This window comes from Hemibagrus wyckioides, linkage group LG04 (genome assembly GCF_019097595.1).
Source record: "Hemibagrus wyckioides isolate EC202008001 linkage group LG04, SWU_Hwy_1.0, whole genome shotgun sequence".
NCBI classification, from domain to species: Eukaryota; Metazoa; Chordata; class Actinopteri; order Siluriformes; family Bagridae; genus Hemibagrus; species Hemibagrus wyckioides.
In genome coordinates this window covers 26,963,962-26,982,149 of record NC_080713.1, presented here as the reverse complement: position 1 = coordinate 26,982,149, position 18,188 = coordinate 26,963,962, and the positions used below count along the sequence as shown (strand labels likewise).

At 36.7% G+C, this 18,188-nt stretch overlaps 2 protein-coding genes across 2 annotated transcripts; both read right to left on the bottom strand.

Moving 5' to 3' along the window:
* Window positions 1-167: 167 nt before the first annotated feature.
* Window positions 168-3,759, bottom strand: LOC131351521 (extracellular calcium-sensing receptor-like). Its single transcript, XM_058386937.1, has 8 exons — window positions 3,733-3,759; window positions 3,562-3,590; window positions 3,086-3,247; window positions 2,665-2,953; window positions 1,797-2,552; window positions 1,487-1,714; window positions 1,246-1,369; window positions 168-1,081 (listed from the first exon to the last, which is right to left on the bottom strand). Exons 1-8 carry the CDS (start codon window positions 3,757-3,759, stop codon window positions 168-170), a joined length of 2,529 nt encoding a protein of 842 aa, XP_058242920.1.
* Window positions 3,760-8,540: 4,781 nt separating this feature from the next.
* LOC131351520 (extracellular calcium-sensing receptor-like) lies at window positions 8,541-17,909 on the bottom strand. The gene is made up of 7 exons (XM_058386936.1): window positions 17,890-17,909; window positions 11,847-12,008; window positions 11,442-11,730; window positions 10,208-10,963; window positions 9,899-10,126; window positions 9,617-9,737; window positions 8,541-9,454 (listed from the first exon to the last, which is right to left on the bottom strand). The coding sequence occupies exons 1-7, from the start codon at window positions 17,907-17,909 to the stop codon at window positions 8,541-8,543; spliced, it is 2,490 nt and encodes an 829-aa protein (XP_058242919.1).
* Window positions 17,910-18,188: the final 279 nt, after the last annotated feature.

Genomic DNA, 18,188 nt, shown 5'->3' with positions numbered 1-18,188 from the left:
AACATGAATATGGCTCAATATACATAAATAACACCAAATATGACTTAATGAACTGTAATGTAATTGTTTTTCATTCATAGCATCCTTACATATATCAGTGGAATTAATGGATTTAGGCAAATAAAATATTAATAATTATATGTTTGTATATTTAGATATATTTTTATTTAAAGAGATTTAGATGCAGTTTTCCCCATCATATTTTTCTTTGTGTTCAGTTCAGGTTTAAACAGAATAATATAGCATTTAGGTGTAAATATACAGAATAGTAGAGCAAAACTGGAGGCCAGAATAGCAAATATCTCCACAGCTACAGTGAATTTTCCAGGAGAGCTGACATAAGCTGGAATAAAAGTGATCCAAACTGCACAGAAGATAAGTATGCTGAATGTGATGAATTTTGCTTCATTGAAATTGTCAGGCAGCTTCCTAGCTAGAAAAGCTAAAACAAAGCACAAGAAAGCAAGAACTCCTATATACCCCAACACAGCCCAGAAACCTATAGCTGAGCCCAAGCTACATTCTAATATGATCTTTTCCTTGTAGTAGTTCATGTTTTTGTAGGGAAGAGGAGGAGAAAATATTAACCAAACCACACAGATAATAACCTGTACAAGAGTGAATGCAAGAACACTGAGTCTCTGCTGTAGAGGCCCAAACCATTTCATGACATTACTTCCTGGAAGTGTAGCCCTGAAGGCCATTAACACCACTACTGTTTTCCCCAGAACACAGGAGATACAGAGGACGAAGGTGATCCCAAACGCTGTGTGGCGCAGCATACAGGACCACTCAGATGGCCTTCCGATGAAAGTCAGTGAACAGAGGAAACACAGAGTCAGAGAGAAGAGCAGCAGGAAGCTCAGCTCAGAGTTGTTGGCCCGAACAATTGGAGTGTCCTTTTTTATTATGAATAAAATACCTACTAACACAGTTATTGCTGCCCCAAACAATGAAAACAATACCAGTATTATCCCCATAACCTCTGTAAATGAAAGAAACTCTATGACCTTTAACACACATTTATCTCTCTCAGCATTAGACCAATATTCTCCTGGACACTGCTCACAGTTATATGAATCTGCAAAATAATCATGGTTATTCTTATTAGAAAATAAAATAAATATTTGTCAAAGTTTCATTTATTGATGCCATTTTTCTGGATCTGTATCCTAAATAATAGGAGGAGGATGCAAAATGTACAACAGAAAAAATGTCTTTGAAACTTGGTTATGCTGAAATTACCTGTCTGGTTACTGATCTCTCCTTCTGCACATGGTATACAGTCATAGCAGCAGACAGGCCTTCCTTTCTGTGCAGCTTTCCTGGTTCCTGGAGGACAGCTCTCACTGCACACAGACCTTGGTTTCTAATATGAACAAAAATAAGTATACACATTCATATTCATATAACCTGTGTTTGTGTTGTTTAAGTGTCATAATTTTTAGACATATTTAAACCAAGAATTTGAGAAAATTATCAGTACCTCTTTTTTCCCTCCAGCCCAAACTATGTCGTCAGCATTCAGGACAAACTGTTGTCCACTTGGCAGAGAGGCATCATAATAGCCCACAACCTTAAACTCCACTTCCCCACCTAAACCTTTTTGCCAGTTGACCACATCGTATTTTGCAGCTGTTGCCCCAGTGCTGTCAAACCAGATATGTTCCCCTGCTTTGGTGGTGAAATTGACTTTTTTCAGAGACTCAACAACCTTTGAAGGAAAGCAAAGAACAGTGGCATTCATTTTATGAGAACATAAGTAACTTTTCTTCTTGTTTTGGTTATTGAGTTACCTGCCATGATTGTAATGTGTTGTCTTTTTCACAACTCTGGTTCTCTCTGCATTTCAACAGGCTGTGTAGAGATTGTGCCACAGCATAAATTGCATTGTAGATGTTATTTGCATATCTCAATTCTGATATATCTTCATTGTAGTCTTTAAAGGGAATGATTTCCTCGTATCTGCTGCAGTAGTTTGCAGATTGATAAATGTTTCCCTCTGTGTTCAAACAAGGGAAATCATTTTGCCAAAACTCTTTAATGACATAGTCAGCAAAACCAGCGATGTTCAATTTTCCCACATCCAATCCAATGGATCCAATCAGTACATTGTAAGTTGCTGGAGTTGCTAGATTGATTGCAGTAATCCATGACTCTACACCAATCATCTGGTAGCCAGTAACATTCTTCAAAATAAGCTGGTCTATTAGAACATTCATATCAGCTTGGGCAATAAATATAATAACTACTTTAGCTGTACCTCGTTTTATAATATCCACCACTTTCATGATTTTGGCAGTGTCAGACCGGTCAAACTTCTCAGAGTACTCCACACATATTCCCTCCTCTTTGGCTGCATTCAGAAAAATGGCCATTCCATTGTTTCCATAGTCATTATCACTGTTCACAGTTCCCACCCAAGACCAGCCAAAGTGCTTGATCAAATATGCCAGAGCTCTACTCTGGTAGTAGTCACTCGCTATGGTCCTAAAGAAAGATGGGTACTCTTTTCTGTTGCTCAGACATTCACATGTAGCCCCATGGCTTATCTGAGTAGACAAAGAAACTTCCTTGAAATCAAATTTTAACACACATTTGTTTATATAGAATAGATCTACTTACTGATCTATAGCACAGGATGCAACAGTAATTGGTCCTTACCACTGGGATCTGAAACGCTCCTGTAGTTTTCGTGAGTACTATAGTAGGAGAAGACTCTGACTCTCCTATGATGGCTTGTACTGCTGCTTGTCCAGAACAGGCACCATCTGCTGTCATGTCCATACCATTGATCAAAGCCATGGATGCTTTCATAGACAATAATCTTGATCCACAGTTGTCATAAATACTGTAGCCAATTGTAATATTTGGGAGCAAACGGGTGCTTCTGTTGATTTCATCAATTACAAAAGTCATTGTCTGAGCAAATCGCAGTTCTCTTAGATTAAATCTGTGGAACAAGTCCCAAAAGAAAATAATTACAAAGGATGATTAATATAAAATGAAAACAAAAATCACTAAACACAATATTTAATCATGTTCGTGCAGAATAAATAGCTCGAAGTTTTCCACTATAACAAACCTAATGCAGATTAAAGGTTCTGGTCTTTCAGTATATTGCACAGATGGAGTCTGTATACCACTGTGTATTGAAAATAAACCTCCAATTATTACATCTCCATCTTTAGCCAGTAGAGGATATACTGGGCTGTCCAGAATATGGCAGTTTTCCCCTTTTGCCAGGCTGAAAGAAAAAAACAATGCATAGAAAAACATCACTAAGTTTGTTCACTGTTTTTCACATGAATCCACAACTGATTTCATATACACCAATTTTATTAACATGCTCAGATCTCATCTGCATATTATTGTTTGATTTTGACAAATCAGAGAGCCTGTACTTGGTGACATCACTGGCCCTTAATCTCCCAGGAATTGCTTACAAGTCACATCTCTAACAACTATAACAACTTATGTTTCGAATAGTTTTATAGAAGCTAATATGTCAATAATAAAATTATGCCAGCAAAGGAAACGTGGTTCCACCAAATCTTTCACCTAACATTCATGGTCTGGATCAGGGTCCCCTAGAAAAAAATGGAGACATAACTTAAAGCACTGTTTCAGTAAACTTTTATCCCTCGTGACAAAATCCTCTTGTTGCAGGTTGGGTCATTGGAGAAGAGCGAGTGTGCAGCAGTCTCCTGTCAGGAGGTTTCCAACGTTTACCTGGATATTTTTAAAGTCACTGCCCATACATAGGGCTGGCCAAGATGTGAGTGACTCTGCATTCATGTTCTCCTGACTAGAGGCCCAGTCACTGACCTATAGACTGCTGCCTGTAAGACAGCTGGATTATCTGCCTGTGAGAATAGCTTTGCTCAAGTTGGTCAGTCCCTCCCAATAGGAGTATCACCACTGATGCTGAACAGTGGCATTGGAGGGATAGGACCAGCTAATCACATTTGTCCAGAAGCAACTCAATTGCTGTCATCACTGCATGTAGCTATACCCAGGGCAATCAGAGAGGGTCACTGAACAGGTCACTTTACACTCACAGACATCTCATTGGTGCAGTCAGATGCTGATACTTTGAAGAAGGCTTTCAGCCAGGTCGCTGTGATGTATGGTTGAAATGTTTAGGTGCAACCATGTCAGATATATGGGGAGAACGTTGACAGACTTAACCACTGCATTACAGATGACATTAAGTTCTGTGTGGAAAATGTGATTACCACAACAATGGAATGCTTTTTTCCCAATAGCAAACCATGGATCACAAAAGACCTGGACATCCTGCTGAAATGGAAGAAGAGCGCTTTCAGGGTAGCTAATAGGAAAGAGATTAAGCAATTCCAGTCGTAGCTATAAAAACAGGGAAACGGGAAAAGATGATAACAGGGACAAGCCAGTATGGAAAATGCAGAAGAACAATGTGAAAGTGGTTTGGAATGGACTGAACTGTCTGGACTGAAACTGGAATCCAATCAGTGTTAATAGAATGGTAATGACCTGATATGTTTTTTGACATCTATCCACCTATTCAACACCTCTTCCATTCATGACTCCCCAAATGAAGGCATCATCTTGTCCACCCTTGGCTTTCCTCATTTTTCTTTCCACTCTGACTTTTATAGTTGAGTAAGTGATGAGAGTCCAGGGAAAACTCTTGGGGGGCAAGGCTGTGTGGCCTGATAGAATCAGCCCTGAAGACTGGGTTAGCCAGTTATGTGGCATGCTCCAGCAACTGTTCTCTCTTTCCCTGACTACAGAAAGTGGCCTTGCTCTGAAAGAACTCCTGTATAATTCCAATGCAATATATGGACACCCCAGCACTATTAATGACTGCTAACCCATTGACCTCATTTTCTACGTTAGACCTACAATCCAAGCTACACTATACTGCCAAAAGTATTCACTCACCTGCCTTGACTCGCATATGAACTTAAGTGACATCCCATTCCTAATCCATAGGGTTCAATATGACGTCGGTCCACCCTTTGCAGCTATAACAGCTTCAACTCTTCTGGGAAGGCTGTCCACAAGGTTTAGGAGTGTGTTTATGGGAATTTTGGACCATTCTTCCAGAAGCGCATTTGTGAGGTCACACACTGATGTTGGACGAGAAGGCCTGGCTCTCAGTCTCCGCTCTAATTCATCCCAAAGGTGTTCTATCGGGTTGAGGTCAGGACTCTGTGCAGGCCAGTCAAGTTCATCCACACCAGACTCTGTCATCCATGTCTTCATGGACCTTGCTTTGTGCACTGGTGCACGGTCATGTTGGAAGAGGAAGGGGCCAGCTCCAAACTGTTCCCACAAAGTTGGGAGCATGGAATTGTCCAAAATGTCTTGGTATGCTGAAGCATTCAGAGTTCCTTTCACTGGAACCTAGGGGCCAAGCCCAGCTCCTGAAAAACAACCCCACACCATAATCCCCCCTCCACCAAAGTTTACACTTGGCACAATGCAGTCAGACAAGTACTGTTCTCCTGGCCACCGCCAAACCCAGACTCGTCCATCAGATTGCCAGATGGAGAAGCGCGATTCATCACTCCAGAGAACGCGTCTCCACTGCTCTAGAGTCCAGTGGCAGCGTGCTTTACACCACTGCATCCGACGCTTTGCATTGCACTTGGTGATGTATGTAATCTGAAGGCCACATGAAGTTTGGAGGTCTGTAGCGATTGACTCTGCAGAAAGTTGGCGACCTCTTCGCACTATGCGCCTCAGCATCCGCTGACCCCGCTCCGTCAGTTTACGTGGCCTACCACTTCGTGGCTGAGTTGCTGTCGTTCCCAAACACTTCCACGTTCTTATAATACAGCTGACAGTTGACTGTGGAATATTTAGGAGCGAGGAAATTTCACGACTGGATTTGTTGCACAGGTGGCATCCTATCACAGTTCCACGCTGGAATTCACTGAGCTCCTGAGAGCGACCCATTCTTTCACAAATGTTTGTAAAAACAGTCTGCATGCCTAGGTGCTTGATTTTATACACCTGTGGCCATGGAAGTGATTGGAACACCTGATTCTGATTATTTGGATGGGTGAGCGAATACTTTTGGCAATATAGTGTATCTGCAGAAATTCCCTGATAATTCCTCCATTTTAGGTTGCACATTTCAGATAGATTATTTAGAGTACAAATGACTAGTGGAATATTTTCTAGATTTTCTCTCATTGTGCAAACAACCAACCTAAAGCTTAACATCAGTAAGACAAGCAAACTGAAGGTGGATTTCTTGTGTACAAGCATGTAGATAGTATCCCAGCAAACCAGCACTAACCAAACCATTCTCACCACTTGTCAATAGTTGCTGTGAATGCTTTATATTTTCCACATCTCATGTCGTATGCATTGATATTTTTAACGTTGTGTTTTTTTTATCATGTGTAAAATATAACAACACCCATCTCTCCACTGTAGATAGCTACTGAATACAACCCTGGATGTGTTACACACACCACAGACAACTCACAATCCTGCCACCAGAGGGCATCCTGCACTGAGTTTTAAACACTACTTCACTGATCATTTCCATTTTACAAACTATATAAAACATCTGGACTCTCTTTTACTTTGCAAAGCCTTACAGCTTGTCTGTTCATACAACTAAGTCCTGTTTACACCTTTACTGATTTTCATATGTGACTTTTGTCTACCTTGTTTCTCTGTATTGAATAGCTCTCTGTCCTGTTTAGTGGATTTACCTGTACCTTAACTATAACATTGAATCTGTTTTCCAGTGTTCACCTGTGCCTGTTATGTGTATGACCTGGACCTGCTTATTATTCATGATATTTTGGATTTGCTTTTCTGGTGTAAAATAATCTTTTGTCTGCAGATTCTAACATCCCTTCTGAGCCCCTTTCATTATAGTACATAGTATAAAGCACAACTTAGACAACTAGTACAAGGCCACAAGTTCCCTAAAATTATATTGTTCTGAAGACAAGGCATTGAGACAATCTGCTATGACTTGATGTCTATAACATCTCCTTTTTGGCCTTCATGACAGAGTTAGCTAATTGTTATATTAATTCATTATATTATATATTATATATTGTTATATTAATTGTTATATATTGTAAATTTCCCTTTGGGATGAATAAAGTATCTATCTATCTATCTATCTATCTATCTATCTATCTATCTATCTATCTATCTATCTATCTATCTATCTATCTATATTATGTACAATAATAAGAAAAGAGCTGGACACATAAGTGTTATGTTGTTAAGTGGAGTGTAATGCGGTCTTTGAAGACAGCCGATTTTGTAAGAGTCATGCGATAACCTTCAAAGGATTACGGACATCTTTCTGTATTTATACATGACACCACTGACCTTCTACATTTTTTGCTCTAAGGCAGAATATTCTTATATTCTATGTACGTTTACCGATTTAATCATACTTGAAGAAGAGTATGCTGCTGCATCATAAGAAGGTGCACAAACACCAAAACATGCATAGGTGGGCTCTGCTGTAAATAGGTACAAATCTAAAATGTTCAATAATTAAAGAATAATAATTTTTAAAAAAGAATGTTTATACTACCTGGCATGCAGGTGGTAAATTTGTTCATTGAGAAAAATTCCTAAATCACAATTGTCACATTTGCAGAACTACAAACAAAAATGTACTATTTACTTCTGACATAACTGTTAATTGCAACATTTAATTTTTACAATATGCCACTGTTGTTCAGAGCAATGTCAATCCCTGAAGAGGATTACCACTGTTTTGGACATTGTTGCCAGCTGTGGTTTATTTGATAACGTAATTATAGTGTTTGTAGGGCTATCTATCAAGGTAGTTTCCAGGTGAATGCATTCTCACAGGAATTTGTTTTGCAATATTATTCATAAATTACTAATATGTCACTCTTTCAAACCCTGGTAGACTCTGCCCCTCTCTGTTGGTTTTGATAATGCTTGCTTTTCTTTGCCTATAGCACAGATATTCATTAACCTTGTTTCTCAGTATTTTGTACGTCATTGACTGTCTGAAAAAAGGATTTTAAGCAGTGAATATTGTCTAAAGTGAATAGTTATGCTCATTATATCCATGTGATGCGTGCAAAGTTATATATTTTAAAATAATAGTCCCGAATAATTTTGATAATTTTGAATAATTCTTTATATTGGGTGAGAAGTGTTAGTTTTTATTTTGTAATAAAATTATATTATATTATTTAGGGGTTTTAGGTTGATAGTGGTGCCTAAATTAGCAGGAGGGTCAAATTGCAAATACACTGTGGTCTAGAAACGTCAACATATATTAACTTTGGCATTTTAATAGCTTTTATGTTGAAAACTTTTATTTAATATTTAGTGCCAATATAAATGACAGATTCCTGAAGACAAACATGTATATGGCTTAATACCAAAGGCCTTTGTATAGACATAAATAACACAAAATATGATTTTTAATAAACGGTAATGTAATTGTTTTTCATCCATATATCAGTGGAATTAATAGATTTAGGCATGTAAAAATATAAATATGTTTGTACATTTAGATATATTTTTATTTAAAGGGATTTAGATGCCATTTTACCCATCATATTTTTCTTTGTGTTTAGTTCAGGTTTAAACAGAATAATATAGCATTTAGGTGTAAATATACAGAATAGTAGAGCAAAACTGGAGGCCAGAATAGCAAATATCTCCACAGCTACAGTGAATTTTCCAGGAGAGCTGACATAAGCTGGAATAAAAGTGATCCAAACTGCACAGAAGATAAGTATACTAAATGTGATGAATTTAGCTTCATTAAAATTATCAGGCAGCTTCCTAGCTAGAAAAGCTAAAACAAAGCATAGGAAAGCAAGAACTCCTATATACCCCAACACAGCCCAGAAACCTATAGCTGAGCCCAAGCTACATTCTAATATGATCTTTTCCTTGTAGTAGTTCATGTTTTTGTATGGGAAAGGAGGAGAAACTGTTAACCAAATGGCACATATCATGACTTGTATAAGTGTAAAAGCAAGTACGCTGAGTCTCTGCTGTAGAGGCCCAAACCATTTCATGACATTACTGCCTGGAAGTGTAGCCCTGAAGGCCATTAACACCACTACTGTTTTCCCCAGTACACAGGAGATACAGAGGACAAATGTGATCCCAAATGCTGTGTGACGCAGCATACAGGACCACTCAGATGGTCTTCCAATAAAAGTAAGTGAACAGAGGAAACACAGAGTCAGAGAGAAGAGCAGCAGGAAGCTCAGCTCAGAGTTATTGGCTTTAACAATGGGAGTGTCCTTTTTTACTAAAAATAAAATAGCTACTAACACAGTTAATGTAGCTCCAAACAAAGAAAAAAACACCAGTATTATCCCCATAACCTCTGTAAACGAAAGAAACTCTATGACCTTTAACACACATTTATCTCTCTCAGCATTAGACCAGTATTCTCCTGGACACTGCTCACAGTTATTTGAATCTGCAAAATAATCATGATTCTGATTAGGAGAGAAAATAACCATTGGTTCCTGGTTTTATTTACTGATGCCATTGTTCAGTAACTGGATCTTAAATAATAGGAGAAAGAAACAACTTGTATGACTAACAAACTGTCTTTGAATCTTGGTCATGCTGAAATTACCTGTCTGGTTACTGATCTCTCCATCTGCACATGGTATACAGTCATAGCAGCAGACAGGCCTTCCTTTCTGTGCAGCTTTCCTGGTTCCTGGAGGACAGCTCTCACTGCACACAGACCTTGGCTTCTAATATGTAATGGCTACAATTAATACTATCCATGAAAATAAAGACAAATACAGATTTTGCACTGCACTAATTGTAACATGATATCTAAAGATTTTTACAATCTATTTTAATTTAGACTAGGTTTCATAAAAAAAAACTTAACCAACATTGTGTCTACCTCTGTTTTCCCTCCAGCCCAAATTATAGTGTCAGCATTTAAGACAAATTGTTGTCCAGCTGGCAGAGAGGCATCGTAATACCCGACAACCTTAAACTCCACTTCTCCTTCAAAGCCTCGTTGCCAGTTCACTACATCATATTTTGCAGCTGTTGCCCCAGTGCTGTCGAACCAAACTTCTTCTCCGGCCTTGGTGGAGAAATTGACTTTTTTCAGAGACTCAACAACCTTTAAAGTAAAACAGCGGCATTCATTATATGAGAATATTAGTAACAGTAACTTTTCTTCTTGTTTTGGTTATTGTGTTACCTGCCATGATCGTGTTGTGTTGTCTTTTTCACAACTCTGGTTCTCTCTGCATCTCAACAGGCTGTGTAGAGAATGTGCCACAGCATAAATTGCACTGTAGATGTTATTTGCATATCTCAATTCTGATATATCTTCACTGTAGTCTTTAAAGGGAATGATTTCCTCATATCTGCTGCAGTAGTTTTCAGATTGAGTAAAGTTTTTCTCTGTGTTCAAACAAGGAAAATCATTTTGCCAAAACTTTTTAATGACATAGTCAGCAAAGCCACCAATGTTCAATTTTCCCACATCAAATCCCATGGATCCAATCAGTACATTGTAACTTGTTGGAGTTACTAGATTGACAGCAGTGATCCATGCCTCAACACCAATCATCTGGTAGCCAGTGACATTCTTCAGTATAAGTTCTTCTACTAGAACATTCATTTCAACATGGCCAAGAAATACAATGATTACTTTGGCTGTGCCTTTCTTAATAATATCCACCACTTTCATTAGTTTGGCAGGATCTGACCGGTCAAACTTCTCAGAGTACTCCACACATATTCCCTCCTCTTTGGCTGCATTCAGAAAAATGGCCATTCCATTGTTTCCATAGTCATTATCACTGTTCACAGCTCCCACCCAAGACCAGCCAAAGTGCTTGACCAAATATGCCAGAGCTCTGCTCTGGTAGTAGTCACTCGCTATGGTCCTGAAGAAAGATGGGTACTCTTTTCTGTTGCTCAGACATTCGCATGTGGCAGCATGACTTATCTGAGAACACAAACATAATTTCTTAAAAGCAGAAGTTTATTTAACTAGAAGTCATCTACCCTATCTTTTACATCATTTTAGAAGACAACATTTTAAAACTATCATTAAGAACATCTGGAATATGTAAGAACAGTGATATATAGTATGTAGAAGGACTAGGAATGAAAGATTACAAAAGATCTGTCTCCAATACTGATTTCACTTTACTAAAATCCTTGCTCTAAATGGCATAATCTTCATATTTCCATTGTAACCTTTAAATATACAGTGTCATTGCTTTAGCAGTGCCTTTTCTATTGATAGAAATATATTTTCAACCATTTTAACTATATTTTCAAGCATTTTAGTTTTTTGGAAAAGACTCGAATAAGAAATATGTTTATTTGGCATAAGCAGGTTATTGGTGAACTGAAAGCAAGCTATTTTTAGAATGCCCATTTCTTGTCCCAGATAGGTTATTTTCAAAATTGGTCCTTACCACTGGGATCTGAAAAGGCCCTGTAGTTCTTGTTAGCACTACAGTTGGAGAAGACTCTGACTCTCCTATGATGGCTTGTACAACTGCTTGTCCAGAACAGGTATCATCTGCTGTCATATCCTGACCATTCAACAAAGCCATGGCTGCCTTCATAGACAATAATCTTGAGCCACAATTGTCATAAATCCTGTAACCAATTGAGATATTTGGGAGCAAACGGTTGCTTCTGTTGATTTCATCAATTACAAAAGTCATGGTTTGAGCAAATCGAAATTCTCTAAGGTTAAAGCTGTGGACATTCCCAAGGAAAATGATACAATTAGTATCCACTGTTGAGTAAGTCAAGGGGAATACAGTGTTTTTCACTGCTTTTCCAACATAAAAATCTTTTTAATTGTAACAAACCTGGTGCAGACTAAAGGTTCAGGTTTCTCAGTATATGGCAGTGATGGAAGCTTTATATCACCATGTATTGAAAATAAACCTCCAATTATCACATCTCCATCTTTAGATAGCAGGGGATATGCTGGGCTGTCCAGAATTTGGCAATGTTCCCCTTCTGCCAGTCTGAAATAAAGCAACAATATAAAGAAAAACATCACAAAGTTAGTCCACCTAGGCTTCATGAATCCTTAGCAGATGAAGTACTCATGTTTTATAGACATGCTCAGAACGCTTTTGAATATGGCCAGTACATTTAGACAAATCAGAAACTCTGAGCTTTGTGACATCATTATGGTTTAGGATGCTAAAAAAAAATGCCTGAAAAAAAAAAAATGAAAAAAATGTTTCAGTTAGATTTTTTTACTCAGTTATTTTGTTTTTACAATATATTATGAAAGAGAAATTATATTACATAATATTTTATATTAAATTATATTATTATAAAAGAGAATATTATATATGGAGAAACATTGTTTTATTTCACTATGTACTGCATCAGCTATATGTGGTTGAAATGACAATAAAAGCTTCTTGACTTGACGACGTGATTATACAATAAATAAAATATATTTTGAAGTTTCATACTGAACGATAAAAAAATGTTACTATGGAATTCTGTGGAAATGTACTGGAGAACTCAGCAAACTTCTAAAAGACAGGTGTTGTGATGGTGGTGGAGAGTGCTGTCTAACACGTTTCCCATAGCTGGGTCCCATATCTTTTTTAACATCATTAAACCATTCAGTGAATCCTGAGGTTCTGTAAATGGTGTCATCCTGGAAGAGACCACTGGCATCAAGAATAAAATTGATATAGAGCCCCTACCCAAATTCCTTCAAGATTACATTAATTTTGCAATCCATATTTTTGGCATTTTTTCACTTTTTCAGTGAGGTCTTTCCAGCATACTGTCATCTCTATAATTGCCGGATGTTTTGAAGTGTCTGATAGAATGAACATGTCAGGCAAGAGAGATTTTGACAAGATACTGTAAGGTAACTTGAGCTGCTTGCCCAGGTGTACCCTTATCTGCCAATCTTATCATTTGGCATGCAGGCCTGCTGGTGTTCTTGGCTTTGGCTGTTCTCTAGTTGCTCATCAGTTTCTGAAATACTTAAACTAGCCCATCTGGCACCAAGACCACACTTTTTACCCATTCTGATGTTTGTGATCATTAACTGAAGTTCTGTATCTGCAGGATTTGATGCTTTGTGCTGCTGCCACTTATTTGGCTGATTAACTTAACAACAAAGCAGGTGCACAGGTGCCCCTATTAAAGTGGTTGAAGAGTGTATATGCGTAATAGTAGTTATTAAAATAATGTTAAAGAAAAAAAATCTGTATTGAAGCAGTCTGTAAAATATATTTTGCAGTTAAATGGGTTCCTGGCTACAAAATGTTTGCCAAACCCTTAGGTTTAGATAGCATAGTATAGTATATAATAGTTAGTATATAGCAATTATATAACCACAGGAGATTTTCAGGTAGTGATGATTATGTGCTGTTGTATTTGCTGTTAGGACTAAAGTGTACTAAACAGCATTATAATTTTAATTCATGCACTGTAGATTTCTATAGATAACCTTTTATAGCAGGGTCACAAGAAATGCTTAAAAGTGTCATTTATCTTACATATTTTCTATATTATCACAGTTGCTGTACAGTTCTGATTTATTCAGATATGAATATTGGAGGCCCACAAGGTTCACAAAAAGATTAGGCCTGCATCATTATTAATGGAAACACAAGGAAACCTGTTTTATCCTCTGAAAGATCATGTATATTAAGCTATTATAAAAATAGTATTGTAGAATTATGGAGCATTCTTGAACATCTAATAATTGTAAGATTAAGATGTTAAATTTAACATTGTATATTATTATATTTTATACCTTATTTAACTGTGTATTGCATCATACACTGTTTATGCTGTGTCACTGTTGTTCAGAAAAATGTCAGTCCCTGCAGATGCAGAATTAAGTTTATTATGTTGCAGGCAGCAGGGGGTTAATTAATATGATTGTTATTTGTGATGATAATGTTTGAGGGCCACTAATCAGACTGCTTTCCAGTCGAATGGAAAGGTTCCTGTTTTGTCAGCTTGTTTTCAAGTTCTAACTTGTCACCCCCTAAATCCCTATAGACTCCACCACTCTTTGTATTGCATCATCCCATCTGTACAGCCTCCCTTAAGTCCTTGGCTAAAACACAATTTTCTTTTAACCCTGTCTCTGTATTTCTACAAACAATAATAAATAAAAGTGCAAAAGTTAAATATTCTAATATCAGATCTTGTGTAAATTAAATATTTGAGCTTTATACTAATGATTTGTAAATAAGGTCATTTTATACAAGACAAACATTTCTATATTCTTAGGGATATGGGTTTAGTTAACTAATAAACTGACATCTTGGTGCACAAAATAAAGCAATAAATTAAAATTAAAAAAGGAATTTGATAGTGAAGACACAATTTCACACTGATATCTGTCTTTTTGTCAATAAATACTTCAATTAATCATAATTTCCTAATAACTATCCTTAGCACAAGGTTTTCTGTGACCTTAACTGACCCTGTGCAAACCCTTTAATAGCATGTGTAATTTGTTTTTTATTCATTTCTAAATTAACAATTGTTCTAGGCTTGTACACAGAGTATGTCAGGCCCACATCAGTGAAAAAGGCATATATTATCCACAATGTTAAAAAGATTTGATTCTTTCTTTTTAAGAAACAGTTATAGCATTTTGTGATTTGTAAACTTCCCCATTTCCGTACTAGAAAATAGTATTCCATACTACTGTACAGATGAGTAATGTGGTATGGTATGTTATGGTTTTATGGACTATATCACACTATACGAGTGATATATATATATATAAGTATATATATATAGATTAGTGCTTGCTGTCATGAAGGCCCAACAGCACATACCACAGACTTAAACCCAAAACACATACTTTTAATGTCTTTACCACTAATTTAAGGAATCTTGAGAACAATCTATGCACACATATGATTAAAGAAAAAGTAACTAGTGCATTTAGGATGAGCAGTTAGATCAATACTTTGGCAATCATATTCAACCCCAAGACTGAACATTCTGGCCTACTGGCAACTGTATCTCCACATCTACATGACTCGTGATGTTTGGATAATATAGATGTTTTATCAATCTTACTCACAAGCACTATATCAATATGCATATTGATAGAGTTGATGTAGATGTGGAGATTATTATGATTGCCAAAGGATTGATCTAAATGCTCATCCTAAATGCACTAGTTACTTTTTCTTTAATCATTTGTGTGCATAGATTGTTCAGCCTTAAATACGATTTTACTACTATGATTAATTTAAAAAAAATTGACAAATTGCTATTGTGTATCTTTGTTACTGTAATAGAACAGTTTGGTCTATATGAAAGCATGTTGTAGAGGATTCCACAGGATTCCTTATATTAAATAAATGGACTTTTTAGCTAGTGGTGAAGACATTAAAAGTATCTGCTTTGGCTTTAAGTCTGTGGTATGTGCTGTTGGGCCTTCATGACAGCAAGCACTTAATACCATGATTACTTACTTATATCAGTGCAATCTTTAAAGATTTTATATACATGCTATATACATAAATTTACTATATGAATTTATCCATACATGGTGATATAAAGCTACCATCACTGCCATATACTGAGAAACCTGAATCTGCACTAGGTTTTTTACAGCCGGAAAGTTTTTTGTGCATTTTTATGTCCCCTTTTCTTTACAAGCTGCACACAATGAGTAAGGCCTGCGTAGATATAGGGGCTTATGCATAGTTAAAATTTAAAGTTCATTGCAAACAGGAACAAATGCACATGTACACATAGTTATTGCACTTATTTTTTTAATATTTATACTGCTTTTTTTTCCTACAAGAACTGTATTTTTTCTTCTTTTTTTATAGCCCTGATCATTTCAATCAGAATATTATAGTATAGGAGCTGGGATAAAAGCACAGGATTATTAATAAATGATAAGATGGTACACATGTAGTGTAGAGATTTTAGAGCATTTCTTGTATCTGCTGTTGGCCTTTGGTGATGGACGCCATGCTGAGGGCATTGAATGTGAACATAATCTTGGAATAATTAATCAGGGGTTTTGGATATAAAATCATCCCAGTTGAAATAATTACAAATACTTTCCAGCATGTTACAACCTGTCATGTTGAAAGGGTTGTTTATTTTTTAAGCATGTTTTGACCAAAAAGAATAATCCACCGTGTATCACCTGCTATCTTCTGCACTGCGCTAATCACTTATTCGCTTGTGTTTAACACAGAGCAGCTAATTAATTATGAAGCATCATCCATAATGAAACAAAGCCTTTGGATACAGTTTTGAATTGGAAACAGTTACCTGTTGGCACATGTCTAACAAGTTGCACCACACCTGACACCTCCCCTCAGGATAGGGCAAAACTGATGAGTCTGAGATGTCACTTCTCTGCTGAAACTCCCTTAGCTGCTTCCTGTTTTTCACCTCCAATTAAACCATATCCTTGGGCATGTTATAATTAAAAACTGAAACAAAGCCTGAAAACAGGAGCCTTGTTGCGCATGAGTGCAATAACAGTATAACTCGGCTCTCGGGATTAGACATTTGTTTGTTTTTGTCAGGCTGAAGCTGTCACTTGCACACTAGAGACGAAGGCAGAAGTTTTATTTTTTCTTTATTCACCTGTTTGGTTCATGCCTATTGATTTTAATTTAATTTGTTTTGAAATCAAGTCAGGGAAACAACAACAAACGTGAATCAAACCTAAATAAGACTTTTCAATAAACTTACAACAAATATTTTTGCTAAACCAGTAAAGTTTATTAAAGCCCTGATATGTTACTGATATGTTGGACCATTCACCACAGCAGCTGTGATCCTTTCTCTAGATAACTTTATTTACAAAAATTGTGCAAAGTGAACAAAACAGCAACAGCTGTAATGAGTTACTGTGTAATTATAATATATATTATAGGCAGATGTTCAGAATTATAAACCAGAATCAGGTATACACATGCAGGTGCTTAAGCTTGCAAGGATATGCAGCAAGTTCAGCAAGATATATGGCCTCAATGATATTACTTTATTTAACCAACTACTGTATAGTGTAAAGCTTGTAATTTTAGCTTGTAACTCAAACACTTGAAAGCATTTTATGTCATTATGGATCTTATATAGTACAATATGCAGGTTTGAGTCCCATCTCTATTAGTCACACTGCAGGCACATTAAAATACATGCCCATTTATTAGGCTATCTTGAGGCCCTGTTTCGGAAAGGTCATGATAATGGCGACATTCAGTTATCTAAAATAATGTTAGAGTGATATGACCAACCACAACAATAACAACAAATAATAATAATAATAATAATAATAATAATAATAATAAAAATAATAATGTCAGAATTATAAAACAGACAAAAATGATATAAAAAGAACAAAGATTTTAATGTGCAATAGTATAGGATGCAACAGGATGTGGTCTCTTAGGAGTTAACATGTTGGGCTACTGACTGTGAGGTTGTAAGTTCAAGCTAAGGGTTGCTGAGCAAGGCCCATAACCCTCAAATACTCAGTTTTATAAATTGAAAGTTGCTCTGAAAAATGAAAAGGCATCTCTAAACATAAATGTGTTGCTGCAAAAACATATAAATTTATAAATCAGGTTTTTGTGTGTATTAGAAGCTTTAACTATAGACCCTTTTCGGGCCGATGTCACAATTACGTCACTGCGCTAGCTGGAGGCAAAACAAAGGGAAAACTGGAGGCGGCCAGTACAAACCAGTACAGATTTGGCTACACAATGAACACAAATATCATCTTGTTGTGTTGTTGGGTGACAGATTCGATGGAGTACAGGCTCCAATTTGAAGTTTTATCTCATACCTGCTGCCACTACTAGACAAAAAATGACCACAGCTGTGGTTAAACTCAATAAAATGAGTGGACTGGACAAAAATGCTCACGGTTGCAGTGCACACGCCATATCAGATAAAGAAACTATTGTTTTTCATTTGTATGGTTTATGGTTTGGTTACATGTCATTTGGTTACTTATTTCTTATGCAAGCCCACCTCATCAGAAACTGGGGATCAAGTTAAATTGCTTTTTCATGTAAAGCTAACATTTTAGCGTATAAGTTAGCTAACTGGTAGCTAGCGGCCGTAGTCTACACAGAAGAAACTGTTTGTGTCATCTCCCTTTCTACAGTTAACAGAAGTGCTCAGTTTTTCTATCAGATAGGTGTAGATGTCAAGTCACTCAA

What these genes read in the sequence shown, in the direction of transcription:
- LOC131351521 (XM_058386937.1), bottom strand. Translation starts at nt 3,759, where the DNA reads ATGGGCAGTGACTTTAAAAATATCCAG. An exon ending in GTGACTTTAAAAATATCCAG is followed by an intron (nt 3,591 to 3,732) that starts GTAAACGTTGGA and finishes ATTTTTTTCTAG; the next exon opens with GGGACCCTGATCCAGACCAT. An exon ending in AGAGATCAGTAACCAGACAG is followed by an intron (nt 1,082 to 1,245) that starts GTAATTTCAGCA and finishes ATTATTTTGCAG; the next exon opens with ATTCATATAACTGTGAGCAG.
- LOC131351520 (XM_058386936.1), bottom strand. Translation starts at nt 17,909, where the DNA reads ATGGCGTGTGCACTGCAACC. An exon ending in ACACAACACGATCATGGCAG is followed by an intron (nt 10,127 to 10,207) that starts GTAACACAATAA and finishes TTTACTTTAAAG; the next exon opens with GTTGTTGAGTCTCTGAAAAA. An exon ending in GGGCTGGAGGGAAAACAGAG is followed by an intron (nt 9,738 to 9,898) that starts GTAGACACAATG and finishes ACATATTAGAAG; the next exon opens with CCAAGGTCTGTGTGCAGTGA.